Genomic DNA, 16,707 nt, shown 5'->3' with positions numbered 1-16,707 from the left:
CACTGGTCTAAAGAGACTGCATATGCTGTTAGACTCATCTTATTTAATAGAAGCTTCTGTAAAAGAAAAACAAAGACTGGCTTTTAGTGGTAACAATAAATGATGCACACATGTTTTTAACTTTCTTGATCCTCACATTGCTTTACTCATACACAAAGAATTTTTGGAATATCACACATTCACAACAGCTAAGATCTCAAGAGAAACACCAGAGCTGAGCACTGTGTGTTTTTTAATGTCTTATACCATTTCTTATCTGATGATTCCACATGCATCTATTGGAAAAGATACACTTCAGTTTGGATCAGTACACGGCACACACTCCTTACACACATAACTGCAATCCTGAGAGTTTTGCTTGTTTTATACTTCTGATTTAATGTGTAATCCCAGTGATTGTGTATTGGGCTGTGAGTGCAGCTGTAATGCTGCTTTCATGCAGTCATTGTAGACAATGTTTTATTTGAAATAAAATCTGAACCCTGCTTATGAAATATGAAGCTAACTTAGACATCCTGTCCTATTCTTTTCTTTTTATATCTAAGCTGTAGTCAAAGTTCATCCTTGCAAACACACAAGCTGCTGCTCTGATGACTATGGATAATTTCTCCATTTATTTCTAGACCACACCATGTGTATTTGTTTTCATTTCGTCAGATGTGTGAACAGAGGAATAACTTCAGTGTGGTTAGAGGGAAATTTTACTCAGCAGTGTAAAACTGAGCAGTGAACGCTGCCTTCTCCCTTAAGGAGCTGCCAACCCACCTCAGGCTGTTTCTGACTCACAGTAGAGATTTATTGTCCCATGATGGTCTCAGTGCTGTTTGAGGGAGCGAAACATTGAGTTCGCTGCATGAAAATGGCCCAGTGAATAAAAAAATTCTCATCTTTCAGAGCTCCAGTGCAAAAAACTATCATCACCTACCTTCAAAATGTGTATTGGTTAAAGCCTATTCCACACACTGATGGCCAGCAGTGACCCCCCCCAACTCAATCCCACTGCTCTAACTTGTGTTACTGTGTTTGTTCCCTGTGTCCAGAGGGTTGTCCAGGTCTCTGCAACAACAATGGACGATGCACCCTGGAGGCCAGTGGCTGGCACTGCATTTGCCAATCTGGATGGAGAGGGGCCGGGTGTCACGTAGCCATGGAAACACTCTGTACCGACAGCAAGGATAATGAAGGAGGTATGTTTGTGTACATTATATGTATGTGTGCGGATATATGGTTAAATAGATGGATGGAAGGACAAATGTTGGTGGAGTCACTTCAATGTAAAAGTGCAGTACGTAGGATGTAGTGGCCCTCTCTAAAACCAGGGTTCAGTTTGTCCATTTTGGGCTACTGTAGAAACATGGTGGTGCAACATGGCAGACTCCAAGTCATATCCACATAATGTATAAAATCCTGGATATTTGGGCAATGTGAGCTTGTATAGCCATAGTTATATGCTTCCCCATGTAGTGCTTTCTGTTGTTTTTTAATTAAACTCATGAAAAATACCTTATTATGCCATGTGTTTATACAAAAAAAATGTTTGACTCTCAAATATCCATATCAGAAATGGCTTCAGGAATACAGTATCACCTGACAATCTGAGTGGAATGAAAAACATGAATCTAAATGATGAAGTGGCAGCTTCCTGCTGAGAGTTACATATTGATGTGTAGTGTACCTGCAGCGAGAGCCACTGTACTGTACGTAGAGAGTACAGCTCCTCACCTCCTGGAAGAATGCACAACATGTAGTATCAACCTTGAGGTGACAGTGGGGTGGAAAGGCTTCTGAACACCAGTCGGGATTGGGCCTTTCATGTGAAATAAATGAGCTGCAGCGTTCAAAAGGCAGAGGGCTTTCAAAAAGAAGCATGAATAAAACTCGAGCAGTCGTACATTTCTGGAGGAAGAAATGAAACCTCAGATTTGGGAAGAAAAAAATGGTGTGGATGTATAAAAAAAAAGAAAAAAGAAAAGTACATTAACGGTGCGAAACATGAGCAGCTTTACAGCAGATGCTTTTCTGAGCATCCTACAAGCAGAACCTAGTCTGATTAGAGTGTGGTGCTAATTGAAAAGGTGGACAGAAAACATAAAGATAAAAAAGAAAAAAGAAAGATAGAATAGGCTGGGAGAGAAGGGGCTCTTTCTTTCAATCTGTGTGTGTGTGTGTGTGTGTGTGTGTGTGTGTGTGTGTGTGTGTGTGTGTGTGTGTGTGTGTGTGTGTTTAATGGCAGTCCCTGGTGCCTGCTCACCAGATGTACAACTGGCTTTTATAAACTAACAGAGACAAATGGTAGCCCAGATTTTATTACCTTACATACCTCCCTCTATCCTTCTATCCCTTCATCTGTGTCTCCCCCTCCGCTCCTCCTTCTCTCTTGCTCTCCATCCCTCCTTTCCTTAATCCTTCTTTTCCCTTCATTCCATCTCTGCTCCTCATCATTTACATTCCAGCCGTCCATCCTCCTTCCTCTGTCTTTATTCTTCTTGGCAGCATTTAATACATACACACTGTTCACATTCTAATTGTTCTACATCTCTCATTTTTCTTCATTCCTCAATCCTTCATTTTCTCCCTCATCATTCTCAGCCATTCTCTCCATCCCTGCCTTTATTTATTGATTCATTCCTACCTCAGAAGCCTATCTATGTTTGACAGTTTATTCAGACAGCACAGCACAGCGCCTCTTTTTTTTCCTCCTCTTCCCTTCAATTCATTGTGCTACCTCCATCCCTGTCTCTTTTTCATCCCCCCATTCTTGTTACCGCTGCATTCCTGTCCTCACTGTATCCCTGCATTGTTAATTATTCTTAATCCCTTCATCATCCTTCATTGCTTCCTAATCCCTCCGTTGCTTCCTCATCCCTTCCTTCCATCCATCCATCCATTCTCATCCCCATTTCCCGCCTCCTCCTTCATCCACCTCTAACTTTGTGTGTGTGTGTGTGTGTGTGTGTGTGTGTGTGTGTGTTTCATTATAAAAACAAACAAAACACCTACACTTACACATCTATAGTCTTCTTATTTATCGTGGACCAAAATGAACACATTCCAGGAGTGTTAATTTAAATAGACAGGTGAGGTTTAAACACCAATCAGCAAAGAGAATATATGATTTTTTAACAGGATCCCGCCTCCACTAATGAAGGAGGTGTGACCACAATAATCAGTAAAAAGGTGGACGGTAATGAATATATAAAACTGAATGTTAATACGTGATACACATAGCAACAGACTATAAAGAGTATGGGTGTCAAACATGCGGCCCGCGGCCCAGATACGGCCCGCCAAGGTGTGCGATCCGGCCCACTTGCCATCCTGTGTTCTTTCCTTTCATTCCATCTGTCCTTCATACCTTCCTTTTTTCCTTTCTTCCTTCCTTCCTTCCTTCCTTCTATCTGTCCTCCCTACCTTCCTCCCTTTCTTTCTTCCTTCTGTCCTTCCTTCCATCTGTCCTCCCTTTCTTTCTTCCTTCTGTCCTTCCTTCCATCTGTCCTCCCTTTCTTTCTTCCTTCTGTCCTTCCTTCCATCTGTCCTCCCTACCTTCCTTCCTTCCTTCTGTCCTTCCTTCCATCTGTCCTTATTCCCTTTCTTCCTTCTGTTCTTCCTTCCTCCCTTCCTTCCTTCTGTCTGTCCTTCCTTCTTTACATCCTTCACTGTCTGTCTTTCCTACCTTTCTTCCATCCTTCCTTTTGCCTGTCTTTCCTTCCTTCCCTTCTGATATCCTTCCTTCCTTCCTTCTTTCCTCCCATCTTTTTAATGATCCGGCCCACATGAGATCAAATTGATCTGTATGTGGCCCTTGAATGAAATTGAGTTTGACACTTCTGATATAGAGAGAAATACAATCCAGATGTTCAAATGCAAACATACATGAATGAAAAAACAATTACTATCAAACATAATAAAGAGATAACCATGCATTCACATTGTACATTACCTCTATAGTGGAAAATGAGTGATGGTGATGAAAAATGGGAGCACTTAAATATCATAGACACAAAGTCAAGAATAAATGCCTCTATACAGTCTAAATATGGATTAGAGACCCTGATAAATTATAAGAAGCAACCCAATAGCTTCTCTTCTTTTACTCAGCTTGTAATGTAACAGAATTCTGTCCCTACCTCCAGCCCTTTTAAAACCATCAACCATTTCTACACCTTGAAATTCAAGGGAACATACAGTATATCATGGCCAGTTGAATTGAAGTTTCTAGCTGCCAAGGATTTTTCATCTGTATTCCTTATGCTACTTTTATATTCAGAAATCCTCATTTTTTTAAACTCCATTTAGTTCCATCTATATATGCTAACCCACAAGGACATTCCAAGCGATTGACCACGTATTTTGGTTTTTACCTGTATGGGGATGTAAAAAACAGTTCCTCAGGTTGAATATGTGAAAAATAAATAAATAAATAGTAAGGAGGTACATAGCAATCAGCTCTTAGGTTCCTGGCACACTTACTAGCAAATCTCAAACTGGGTTAAAGGGTCAGATAGTTTACTTTTACATGCTAATATATTTTGTTGATGTATTTTGTCTCTACATTTTCCTATGACATGTTTCTATTAAAGATTTCAAACTATTTAAAAGGATCATATAGCTCCTTATTAAATATACATGTTATTTGTCCTTTACATGTTTAGATTATTTATATGTATTTTGTGTATTTTTTCTATGCTCCCTTGAAAAATACAAATCATTTACATACTTCTTAATCTATTTCCTTTTACATGCTGCGTGTTCCCATTATAGATTTCTCTACTTTCTCTATAAAAAATAATGTACACACAATAAATATACAATATGTATAGTATGAAAGTTATTTATTCAACAGTTTTTTCATTTAAATGCATTCCCATATATTAATCTGGATTGTATTTAGTCTCTTGCTGTGTGTTCCAGGTTTTGGACATTCAGTTTTATATATTCATGATTATTGTGGTCACACCTCCTTCATTAGAAGATGAGTCTGTGTCTGAGCGCTTCATTCACAGATGGATCCTGTTACAAAATCATCTTTGCTGATTGGTGTTTATTCAAATAACCATTCCTTCTGTTTTTATATTATAACAATGACCGTTTTTGACCAGAGTTTTGTTTGTTTTATGAATAGAGGTAAGGTTATGGTTAAGGTTAGACTGAGGTTTTGGTTAGGTTGTGCAAAATGAATGGAAGTCTGTGTGTCAAATGTGTGTGTATATGTGTGTTTCAGATGGCTTGGCTGACTGCATGGATCCAGACTGCTGTCTGCAGCCCTCCTGTCAGAACCAGTTATACTGCAAAGGGTCACCGGACCCAGGGGAGGTGCTTAGCCAGTCTCAGTCCTCATTGGCTTCTCAGCAGGTAAGTAGATCCAATCAAAAACAATGTCAATATTGGAACTTTCATGTCCCTGTACCAACCAACATCACTTTTAAATGTAGCAAAATATATCAGGAAGGTGACAGGAGGCACCATGCTAGCTTTTATATTCTCAATGTTTGTCATTTATTTCTGTTCCTGTAGGCTGCCAGGTCTTTCTACCAGCGCATCCACTTCCTAGTTGGTCCTGAATCCACTCATGTCATCACTGGAGACAGTCCGTTCAATAAAAGGTAAGCACGCAGCTATGTGCAGAAATCCAGTTATACAGCAGCAGCAGTTAGAGCTGCAACGTGACACAGACGCCTTGTAAACAAATCAGTTTAATCATCCATTTGAAAGCAAGCATCAGGAGATGAAAGCACACGTGTGTTGTAAGAATGTAGCAGAAGTACATCCTGCACACAGTATTACAGTGCAGCGGGTGACTGTGTGGCTTTCTTTATACAGCAAAGAACAAAATCACCAGGGCTTCAGTTCATATAACAAGGGCTAAAATTACTTCCTGTTCTTATGCACAAACACTGTTGTTTTTCATCATAGTGGGATCATGGATAATGTGTTTCTCATCTGACTGTTTCCTTCTATAGTGGTGATTGTTTGACTCATAATGCTTCCGCCTGCAGGTCATAGCTTCCCCTCCTTTTATTTACCATAAAGTGAGCAGTTGTAGGCTGGCTTAGCTGTCTGTGTGGATAAACGTGGGGGTGTGACAGACATCACAATGCAAAGACTTGAGGTCTGCCAATTTTGTCTTGCCACAATCCACATTAGCCCACATCTGCCTTGGACATAACATTCATTAAATATGATAAGAGAGAAAGAGATGGTGGCAGCCTGCAAAAAAAATAGAGAGTGAAAGGCAGAGCTACTGACAGGGAAGAAACATGACGGCAATTCTGTTCAGCCATTTTTCTGCTTTTGTCACATTTTTATGCTAGTCTGAATGTTTCATAAGAGCAGAGGGCCACAACCCTGTAATAAAAATGTCCTGTATTTCCATAATGGAATGGGGCTGCAACCTTATAATAAAAATGTTTTATTAGACTTCAAAACAATATTGAGCCTGCCTGTGTGTGTGTGTGTGTGTGTGTGTGTGTGTGTGTGTGTGTGTGTGTGTGTGTGTGTGTGTGTGTGTGTGTGTGTGTGTGTGTGTGTGTGTGTGTTTTGTGTGTGTGTGGGCAACTGCGCGTGTGTGTGCGCGCGTGTGCGTTCACATGTGTGGGGGAGGGGGTTGAAGGACATTTAAGAATGGCTGCTACACACTTTAAAAGAAAAATAAATTGTTTTAATTTCTCCTTGAGCTAACAGTGACACACACACACACATACTTGCAGAGGGAGATAAACATACATAACATACATTAGATTGTATGTAATTGTAATTGCATATTTAATGAGCTGAAAGGGAAGCACCTTATACATCCTATAAGTAGTACTGAAAGATGTTATTGGATTAGAATTCCCCACTGATGACTTTGACATAATCCTATTAAAAGTTATATTGAGATGTACATTTAAAAGGAAATAGCAGTTTCATAAAACATGAGTCTAATGCATTGAAAGCGTCTGATGTGCATGTTTTTGAAGTACATCTATGGTTTTAAATGAACGTATGGGCAGTAAAAGCGTTATTAAATGCATCAAACTGCCTCGACGCCTCCGCCCCGACCTTGTTTTGATTTTCTCATCAAATGAGGACTCGGTGGCCAAAACTGTGATAGAGATAGCGGATGCGAGCTGAGAGAGCACGCAGGAGAGCAAGCGGTAGTGAGAACAAAGCCGGTGAATTAGTGGAAATAAAACATTATTTTCTGATTGTTTCATGGCGGTTGTATTACGACGCAGATATAAATAACCATCAAACACTCAGCAGATGATTCACCGTGGAAACTCTTAGTTTCATTTTCTTCCTCTGCATTTCTCCTTTTTCCATTCATTCATTATATCCTACTCATGCAGCAGTAAACACAAAGAACAACAGGACAAATCTGTGTTGCTTCTGTAATATTGGCATTTCAAATCTGATGCCTACAGTGTGACATAGATGCATCAATTCACCCGCATCAGTTATCACTTTCATCGAGTTTAGACTTTTATTTTCATCATATCCACCAGTAATAATATTTAACTCAACAAGTTAATTGGATCAAACAGGTGTTCAATAAAGTTATCAGCTGATAGAGCTAAAACTAAAAAACTAAACTGAGTATATATCTGATGAGATGAAGGTTCCTCAATGACTAGAGCTAATCAAAGTTTTATTTCTATTAGTAGTATTAGTATTATGTTTTTTCATTATTTTTATATTAGCTCTTTACCCACAGCATTAATTCCATTGTGGTTTGGCACTACTTCATTCAACAGGCTGTTAAAAGGTGCAATAAATTCTGCCTCACTCCTTTTTATTTGTCTCCAGATATGTGTTTGGTGTTTAAGAGTTTGATGATGGTCTTAATTTTGTTTCTTAGGATTTTCAGTCTTCAGGGAGACGCTTAATATTGGCAGTGATGGTTTTCTACTCCAACATTCAGAGCTAATGTCAACACTAGCTTTAGCCATTTGTTTTAATGAAAACAAACAAAAAATTATACTGTTAAACTAAATAAAACATGACATTTGTTATACAGATCTTAAAGTTGCTGTTATCAAAGCTAAATCATGTCTTCAACCTGCAAATGAAATACAAGCAAGGAGGGGTGCATGTCAAAAAGGACGAAATGTAATCTTGATCTACGGAAAATGTTATCGACTAAACTAGGAAATAAATAGACAATAGAATAATAGTAATTCAATTTAATTGAATTTAGTGGCCTAAGGTGTTTTGACTGATGCTTGTGGTGATTTAGACATGGTGTCATTACGTAGTTTGTCCAGCAGAGCGCGCTGTGACTTCATTGTTTACAATACTGTCAGCACTGTCTACAGCATGAGGGGCGGAGTTAGCATCAGTGCTAACGGTAGTATAGACTTGGAGTGAAGAGGTGTTTCCACAGTAAGTTACCAAAGAGTTTGAAAACACATACTGAGAAGTTAATTAATAATGAGCCCGTCATTTCCCCTTTTCAATATAACTAATATAACATTTAGTCCCTGACAACTTTTCACATGTTAGCTGTAGTTTATCAGTACAGTCGGTAATGTAGCAGGCTAAAGGTTAGCATCAGAGCGTTCACTGCTAGCTTCATGCTACATTGTGACCTAGCTGATGAGACACAATGCTGGAAAGTGAATAAACTCTCACTGAAAACAGTTCATCATACTCGTTAGCAGCATTAGCCGTTAGCTAGCCAGCTAACCACGTAGCTACAGCTTGTTAGCTAAGCGGAAGCTAATGTGTGAACATGTATTGACACTAAGCAGGTTTGTTCAGGCCTCACACTACAGTTTGTCTCCAACTGAACAATTACAGTCATTACATTTATAAACATTTACATTTCATTAGACATTACATGTCTGGTATTCCACTGTTGAAAGTTTGCCCTGAACATGTGTAATAATGTTTCTGGCGCTCTTCATCTCTTCACTCTGCTGGTTGTGAGTTATAGTTGTGAACGGTGAAATATTGATCATTTGAGTTGAAATAATGACTGATATGGTACAGTACTGATGTTTATTTTGCTATTTTATTTTTATTTATTCTCTATTTTGTTAGTGTTCATTTCTAGAAATGCTTAACAATGTTAAATATGCTTCATTAGTTACATGTTTAATAAAGCAGCCTCATACCAGTGCAAAATCACAAGTGAGCAATCCACATAAAAAGGTATATTTTCATTCCAATTCAAAAATGAATTATATCGGCCACCATATCTGTGAATTTTTCAACTATAAAATCTGTATCCGTTTCAAAAATCCCATATTGATCGGGCTCTAGTATCATAAGTGTCACTTGAATGTAACTCCTGAAAAGAGTGTTGCAGTGTAAGAATATGCAAATGAGTGTGATAAGGATGTGCGCTGTGGTAACATCAGTGTCCTATTACATTGTCTCCACTCTCACTGCTCAGCAGTTGCCACCACAGTTGTTGTTTCAAGTGATGCCTCAGTGCACACCGCAGCTCCCCTCACAAGAAGTAATAGTGATGATAAGAGAAGCTGCAGTGTGTGGAGGTGTGTGTGTGTGTGTAGAATTAAATGACTGGCCCAAGATGACTTTTCTATCCTCAAGGGCTACATTTACACAATTAAGTAAAGTGAAAACATAATTTCTGATGTAAATGTTCTGTGGTGCAGCTTTAATAATAATAATCTCTCTCTCTCTCTCTCTCTCTCTCTCTCTCTCTCTCTCTCTCTCTCTCTCTCTCTCTCTCTCTCACTATGAAACAAAATGACATTAACATAACACGATGATTGATATACATATTGTATGTATGTGTGTGTGTATATATTTATACATCTTTGCCTATACACAGTCTCTTTCTTTTTCTCCTTCCAGCTTGGTGTCAATAATTCGAGGTCAGGTGTTGACAGCTGATGGAACGCCTCTGATTGGAGTCAATGTGACGTTTGTCCACTATCCTGAACATGGATACACTGTAACACGCAAGGATGGCATGTGCGTATATATATTTCTATACAGTATGATGTATAATCTGTTTTAGATTTAGGTTGCATCTAGATCACCTCACCCTGCATTGAATAAATATAAGATCAATGTCACATACTGCCAGAGACTGATGAGCTGGAAGACATATAATCTATCCAAGACTGCCAAAACTCATTCTTTACACAAGATATACAGCACCTTGCAGTGTTTTGATTGCGCATCTGCAGCAGGCATTAACTGAAATAGGATATGAGACAAACCTAAAAACAGCTGTGATGGCCCTCTGGCTTTGCCATAACTCTGAGGTTTGTGTCTTGGCCTTGGCTGCTGTGTTTGTGTGTGTTTCTCCCTTCAGATCCTGGTAGGCAGAGACTGTGTTAGTGCGGCTGGATGCACCTGGCCAGTCCATCCAGAATGCATTTAGGAGCAGCCATCCATCCCCATACATTGCCTCTCTCTTGTTCCACACATTTTCTTTAGTTCAGGCATGTCAAACAGTCCAATCCGGCCCACTTGAGAACTTTGCAAAGTATGACAATTGCAGGGAACTTTTTTTTAATAAAACACACTTCTATTCTCACTTATTTCTGCCTGCTATTCACAGTCTAGGCTTCTGATCTGCCTGTGGAAGTCCAACTTGAGATAATTGACTTGCAATGTGATTCAGATTTGAAGGATAAATTCGCCTCAGTGGGCTTGGACATATTTTTATGAGTATCTCTTACCAGTGTAACCCCCAAATTGACAGACCTGGCTGCAAAAATTATGTTGCATGTTTGGGACTATTTATCTCTGTGAATGAGGCACCTCTTTTTAGTTTACACCACATAACACAACACATTCACACATCCACTCACCAACACCACTCACCTACTGACTGATCATTTCATACGTTAGATTATTATATTTTGTTGCATTTTTTTTAGAGAGAAGTAGCCAGCTGTGTCTGATTTCTCCCCAATAATCCATTTCCTCTGGTTCACCAGGTGAAGTAAAGCCACTGTCCAGATGTGGGATTCTGAACCCTTTTTCAGTCTAATGACTAATGAACAGTTATTTAACCCTTTGAACTCAACTGTGTCAATTCTCAGAGTCAGACTCCACAAATGTCATACACACATAGGAAAGACTCTTTCTAGTCACAGTAGTATATTTCCCATTGGATACTAAACTTAAAAGTTAATTAAGAAACATATATTTCAGAAAAATATTGGATAGATTAAACCAGACAAAGAAGATTCCCATTTAATATATGATAACAGCTCTTACCGTTCCTATGCATATAATCTTAAAAACTGGTTAAAAAGCCACCATCATACTGAGTAACTGCATGTTTGCTTTGTCTGTCCTTTGTCTTCCTGTCTGTGTGTACCATATTGTGTCCCTTTAGGTTTTCTTTCTTGTGTAATAAAATGTGATTTGACTGTGCCATGTTTAAATACTTGCGCTGATTGTCTGCTAAACATTTTTTTGTATGAATTGCTTGAATTGTACATCCTTTACTCTGCTTTTTACTTGCCTCACTCCTTTTCATTCTCTGTTCAGCTGCTGAAAATTTAGCCTTTTTCATAAATGCATAAATAAATGTCCATCCCAAAAGCTGATTGCATTTTTGAGTGCCTAACTTATCCCTAAAAATAGCAACATATAACATGCATAGTTAAGAAATGGCGTTTGTCAATGGCATAAATCTGTAAATCAGTGAAGTGACAACTCTACAGCTTGGGGTCAATGTGGCTTGTTGTGTAAAAGCACAGAAAGCTGCTACATAAATGCATTTTGTTTACCGCTTGCGTCTCATCTGTACCCCGCTCTACACTACCCCCCCCCCCCCGTGTGTGAAGTGAGAGACTCTTAAAAATGCATTGGATTCACAAGGAAGCAATCAATTAGCAGAGTACACACCCACAGTGGAACAAAAGGCGTTCAAACATGGACATGTAACGATATGCATGCACAGTATACAGTCAGAGTGAAATCTGAAATTAACAGTTAGTTTAGTTTCATGATCTTCATCCTCCTCATTAGCTGACAGTAGTGTTTTCTACAACTTGCATATTTATTTGTTGAATCATGTTTTTTTCTGTGCTGCAGGTTTGATCTGCTGGCCAACGGTGGAGCATCACTGACATTGAGTTTTGAGCGTGCTCCGTTCCTCACCCAGTACAGAACTGTATGGGTGCCATGGAATGTCTTCTATGTGATGGACACACTGGTCATGAAGAAGGTGAGCTGTGTCACTGCTTAATACAGGGTCAGGCATTGATGAGTGGCAGGCAGAAAAACGGACAGAAAGTGTTCCAGTGAAGCTTACATAGTAGATTATTGTCTCTCAAACTGAAGGACAGTAGTTAGAGAGTTAATTGACATCATTAATTGATTGTCATGTAGAGGATGCTGGATGACATTCTTAGCTGTGGTCTAATTTTGTTTCATGATGTACGCACTACTGACTGAATGACTGACACTAACTTGCACACAAATCATGTCTGACTATGTTTCAGGAGGAGAATGACATTCCCAGCTGTGACCTGAGTGGTTTCATCAGGCCCAGTCCTGTCATTGTTGCCTCTCCTCTGTCTACGTTTTACAGATGTTCACCTGAGGATGGGCCCATCATACCTGAAACACAGGTAATGAATAATGCATAGGAGGTCTTTTATACATTTAGATGGATGTATGGGGTCAATCAGCGTGGTCCTCCTTGACCCATGATGTTTTAACAAGCTGTTTCAGAAGCATTCACACTTTGATAAGAACAGAGTATAAAAAGTATGATTTTCACAACATGACTCCAGGTTATGGGTCCTGAAGAATAGCTAGATATGTGCTTAAAAACCTGTTCAGTTCAGGTTCAGGTTTTAGACACACTGGTATTTTGCACTGCAGTATACAGTATATGCTGACTCAGGCTCATTGTTGTCAGTTCTCACAGACTTTCACTGTAAATGAAGTGGAGCAGACTGCTTTTTAACTGATTTTTACTCAGGTTTATGTCCACACACATCCAAAAGCTGATGTTTCCCTGCTGAAAGACAGAAATGTCTCATCATTTACAGTAAATTACATCTTCTTGCAATAATCAGCACAATTTAGAAAATGCTTGTGGTAATAGAAAGTGTCAGTGGGGGAGGGGGGCAAATAAACAGATGATGATCAGTCACAGTCCTTTAAAGTACAAAACAGTAAAAGGTTCTATTGTAGTCAAGCAAATCATACTTTTAAAACCTATTTACACATACATTTATATTATACCGTTTTAAAATAGATTTGATCATTTTTATAATATTGATAAAATATAATAAAAATAATAGTCCTAATCCTTCAGACATTTTGAAACCTAAAAATAATAAGCCATACTCATAGCAAATATGATTTTCATGAGCTTAAAGCTACAATTGGCATAATTAGTAAATTCATAATGTTGATCATTTCAAATGAAAAGTTAAGCACTGAACTCGTTTTTAAAGTAAAAAAAAAAAAATCCCAAAATTGAATTGACACTTTGAAGGTTAAAAGTTGTTAAACTGCTAAACACAAACACATTACTCAGGCTTGGTGCTGGACAGACACACAGACAAACACACAGTTACCAGAGCTGAAGCTGAAGAATTGTGGCTCTGGAGGGGTTGTTTTTATTGGAAACTAGGGGTATATGCACACACACACACACACACACACACAGCCCCACCCTGTGTCCTGCCTCTAATTGCCTATAAGCCTAATAGCACGTTTCTCTTGGCGGGCAACTGAGGCTCATCATGGAGGAATGTTGTAATTGCATACACATTACACTGTGTTATCTTTGTATAGTGTGTGTGTGTATATGTGTGTGTTGTGTGTAAGAAAGTGGGAGAGGAATGGAAAAAAAGAATGTACTGATTGTGCGCGTGCAAGAGGGACCGAGAAAGTGCAATATAAAGAGAACCAGAGGTGTGTGTGTGTGTGTGTGTGTGTGTGGTTCTTTGTCGTCACGTTGTGTTAACCCGTCCAGAGAGGAAATGAAACAGATGACAGAACTCCATGTGTGTTTTTATATTTTTACAACCCTGAACCAGCGCTCCATAATTATTTTTTATTTGACAAGCGTGTGTGTGTGTGTGTGCCTGTCTATCTGTGATAAAGGCAGAGAAAGTGTGTGTGTGTGTGTGCTAGAGCATATGTGAGGCCCGGTGTACGTGTATGCCTGAGTGCAGATCAAAAGCAGGCGAATGGAAAGCCGCTACTTAGCTTTTGGTGGAGCTTAGTCCATTAGAGAGGAGGGCAGTGAAAAGGGCAGTCTTAAAGGGGATGTAATGGATCTGTAATGAACACTAAATGCCGGGCTAATGAAAAGGCAATAGTGCAGTTGAAAAATATAACACCGGAACAGTCCAAATGGATGATTCCCCTAGGAGCTTTTTCTTTCTTTTTTTCTGTTTTTCCCCCCTTTCTTTGTGTAGTTTTTTGCCATTCTCATGGTCCTTCCTCTGCTCCCTGAAGATCCGCTAACTGCTTTTTCTTGAAGGCTTTTCACAGAACATCTTCCTCTTCTTCTCACTGTCTTGCCATTGTGTACAGAATTGTTTTATCTAAAACCAAATGTGGGGATGTATGTGGAAATGTTGTTTTGCAAATTTGCAAATTTCTCCAGCCAAGTCATTAATGATGAAAACCAAACCTTGAACCAGAGAGGGCCAACTTAAAGTCACCCTCCACTCAAAAATCTGTTTTTCCTCTTGTTCCTACAGATGTGTGAGCTTCACTGTGTAGAATGATGTGATACAGTATGTGTATAGTTTGGCAGTAGAAGGCTGAAAATGGAAAGATTCTCTTTCACTTTTTATACTTCTTTTTATTTTAACTCATTGAAAACATTATTTTAAGGCATGATTTTTCACATCACAACTCATTTGGAAGCCAATCCTGGTCCAGTATGCAACTTACATAAGTGTGATGTGGAAACTCGAAGCCTCCAGCTTCCAGAATGGATTTTACATTCATAGATTCTGTCATTTTTAATGAGAGAGAAGGAGCACTGTAGATGTAATTATATGGATTTTTAATGTGGTAATTTTATATTTTTTGTGTGTAAAAAAAACACCAGACACACATTATTGTTCTAATGAAAGCAGTGTATTCTTTTTTCTTCATACATGTCTGGAGGGGATCTTGAATAATCTCAACACAAACACAGAGAAAGCATGCAATCAACAAAGAAGAAAATCACTTGAAACTTGAAAACCAATCATTTTGTTGCTCATCAGCGGGCAACAGCAGCTTCAGTCCTCCTCAGTGTCTACAGAGGAGGCGTTCAGGCGCAGTACTCTGGTGTAGGACACTTGTGCTTTGGCAGCACTCAGAGCCCAACACACAATAACTGTACTTAGTTGAAGAAAGTGTGAGTGAAACAAACCAAAGACCAAAAATAAAAATGCAGCTGAAACAACTTCTGTGTAGACAAACTTATTGAAAAAATACTATAATTAAACTACTCCTAATAAAGTAGTTAAGATAATCTAATTGACTTATTTACAACCTGTCCTCTGACCTGTTGTCAAATTTTTAGCTTTTCATTTGGAACATAAAAACATAATTCCCCTTTAAATTTCACACAGCCACTTATCCTTGATAAAGTTTGAAGATGAAATATCTTATTTTTTCTCTCTGACTTTGCTAGTCTGCTGTCATGCTGCTGCTGCTCCTCACACTCCGACAACTCAGTGACACCCCACTGTTGACACTCTGCGCTCCCACACCAGCAGTGATGTTCAGACATGTCCTTTGCTTTATATATGGCTGCCTACTGTCACAGCTGTGATGTAGTCTGACTCATCCCGTTCAGGTTCAACACAAGGACATATGCATTGACACACACACACACACTGCTGTAGATAAAAACACACACAATTCATACAGATGAATAGATAAAACGCACACTTAAACACACTGTCACACACACCTGCGCAGGAATCCCTTCAGTTATCATCTCTCTTTAACAAACACAGACGTCAAAGAGGAGAGAGGAATGACACATCACTTGGCGGTCAACAGTGAGCAAAGTGGAGCATTTGGAAGTAAAAGCTGGTGTCTCACCATGGATATCAAAAGGTCAAGGAGGTGTCAATATGCAGCGTGTCTGTGTGCGTGCGTGTGTGTGTGTGTGTGTTGTGATCTAAATCAAAGCAGTCCTTCTGCTTGTCCTTCACCTGCAAGTGCACCCAATAAAATATGTACTTTACTTCAAAGATGTAAAGCCCAGGTGAGATACACTCATTGCAGACATTTGTTTCAAGTGCAGCCAGACTCCTATTGCCTACTGGTTTACCCTGCTTTCACACAGCTAGCTTATATGCTTTTATTTCTTTATTTCTTTTTTCCTTTTTTTAATCCTGGTCTGGAGAAACTGCCACCTGAAGCCCAACAGTTGATAATAAGCAACTCACTTGTTCAAAGTGTATTCTTAATTATTTTGTTGGAGGCTGAAAGATTTTAGTGTCAGTGTCATCATTAAGTTTCTAACTTATTTTCTCTTACGCACACATAAATGAAAGCCATAGTAACTGGTGAAGGTGACCACCATCTTCACATTGTTTCAAGAAACATTTTTTTTGAAATCATAAACAATAATGATGAATCCTTATTGTTGTCTGTTGAATCTGAAGCTGTTTAAACATGTTATATAGTCTTTTCATCAAAGCTTAAAAATATTGAGATATTATTTTCACCCAGCTCTACAAACACTGAAGTTGGCCTGGATTGTTTCATGCTTGTTTTTCTCTCCTCTGAGTATTCTCACTACAAACACTG

General features: G+C 38.9%; 1 protein-coding gene across 5 annotated transcripts in view; it reads left to right on the top strand.

Moving 5' to 3' along the window:
- The window catches only part of tenm3 (teneurin transmembrane protein 3), a 237,767-nt gene that overhangs the window by 149,699 nt on the left and 71,361 nt on the right, over window positions 1-16,707 (top strand). For all 5 annotated transcript variants that reach the window (XM_053329180.1, XM_053329172.1, XM_053329158.1 and 2 more), the window contains 6 exons: window positions 1,041-1,187; window positions 5,222-5,352; window positions 5,515-5,603; window positions 9,808-9,927; window positions 12,013-12,145; window positions 12,423-12,551. In XM_053329180.1, the coding sequence (XP_053185155.1) occupies window positions 1,041-1,187; window positions 5,222-5,352; window positions 5,515-5,603; window positions 9,808-9,927; window positions 12,013-12,145; window positions 12,423-12,551 (749 nt within the window). The remainder of the gene's footprint in view (window positions 1-1,040; window positions 1,188-5,221; window positions 5,353-5,514; window positions 5,604-9,807; window positions 9,928-12,012; window positions 12,146-12,422; window positions 12,552-16,707) is intronic.

Source organism: Scomber japonicus, chromosome 2 (assembly GCF_027409825.1).
Source record: "Scomber japonicus isolate fScoJap1 chromosome 2, fScoJap1.pri, whole genome shotgun sequence".
NCBI classification, from domain to species: Eukaryota; Metazoa; Chordata; class Actinopteri; order Scombriformes; family Scombridae; genus Scomber; species Scomber japonicus.
Note: the sequence above shows the minus strand (reverse complement) of the source record. Positions and strands in the feature narration are given on the sequence as shown.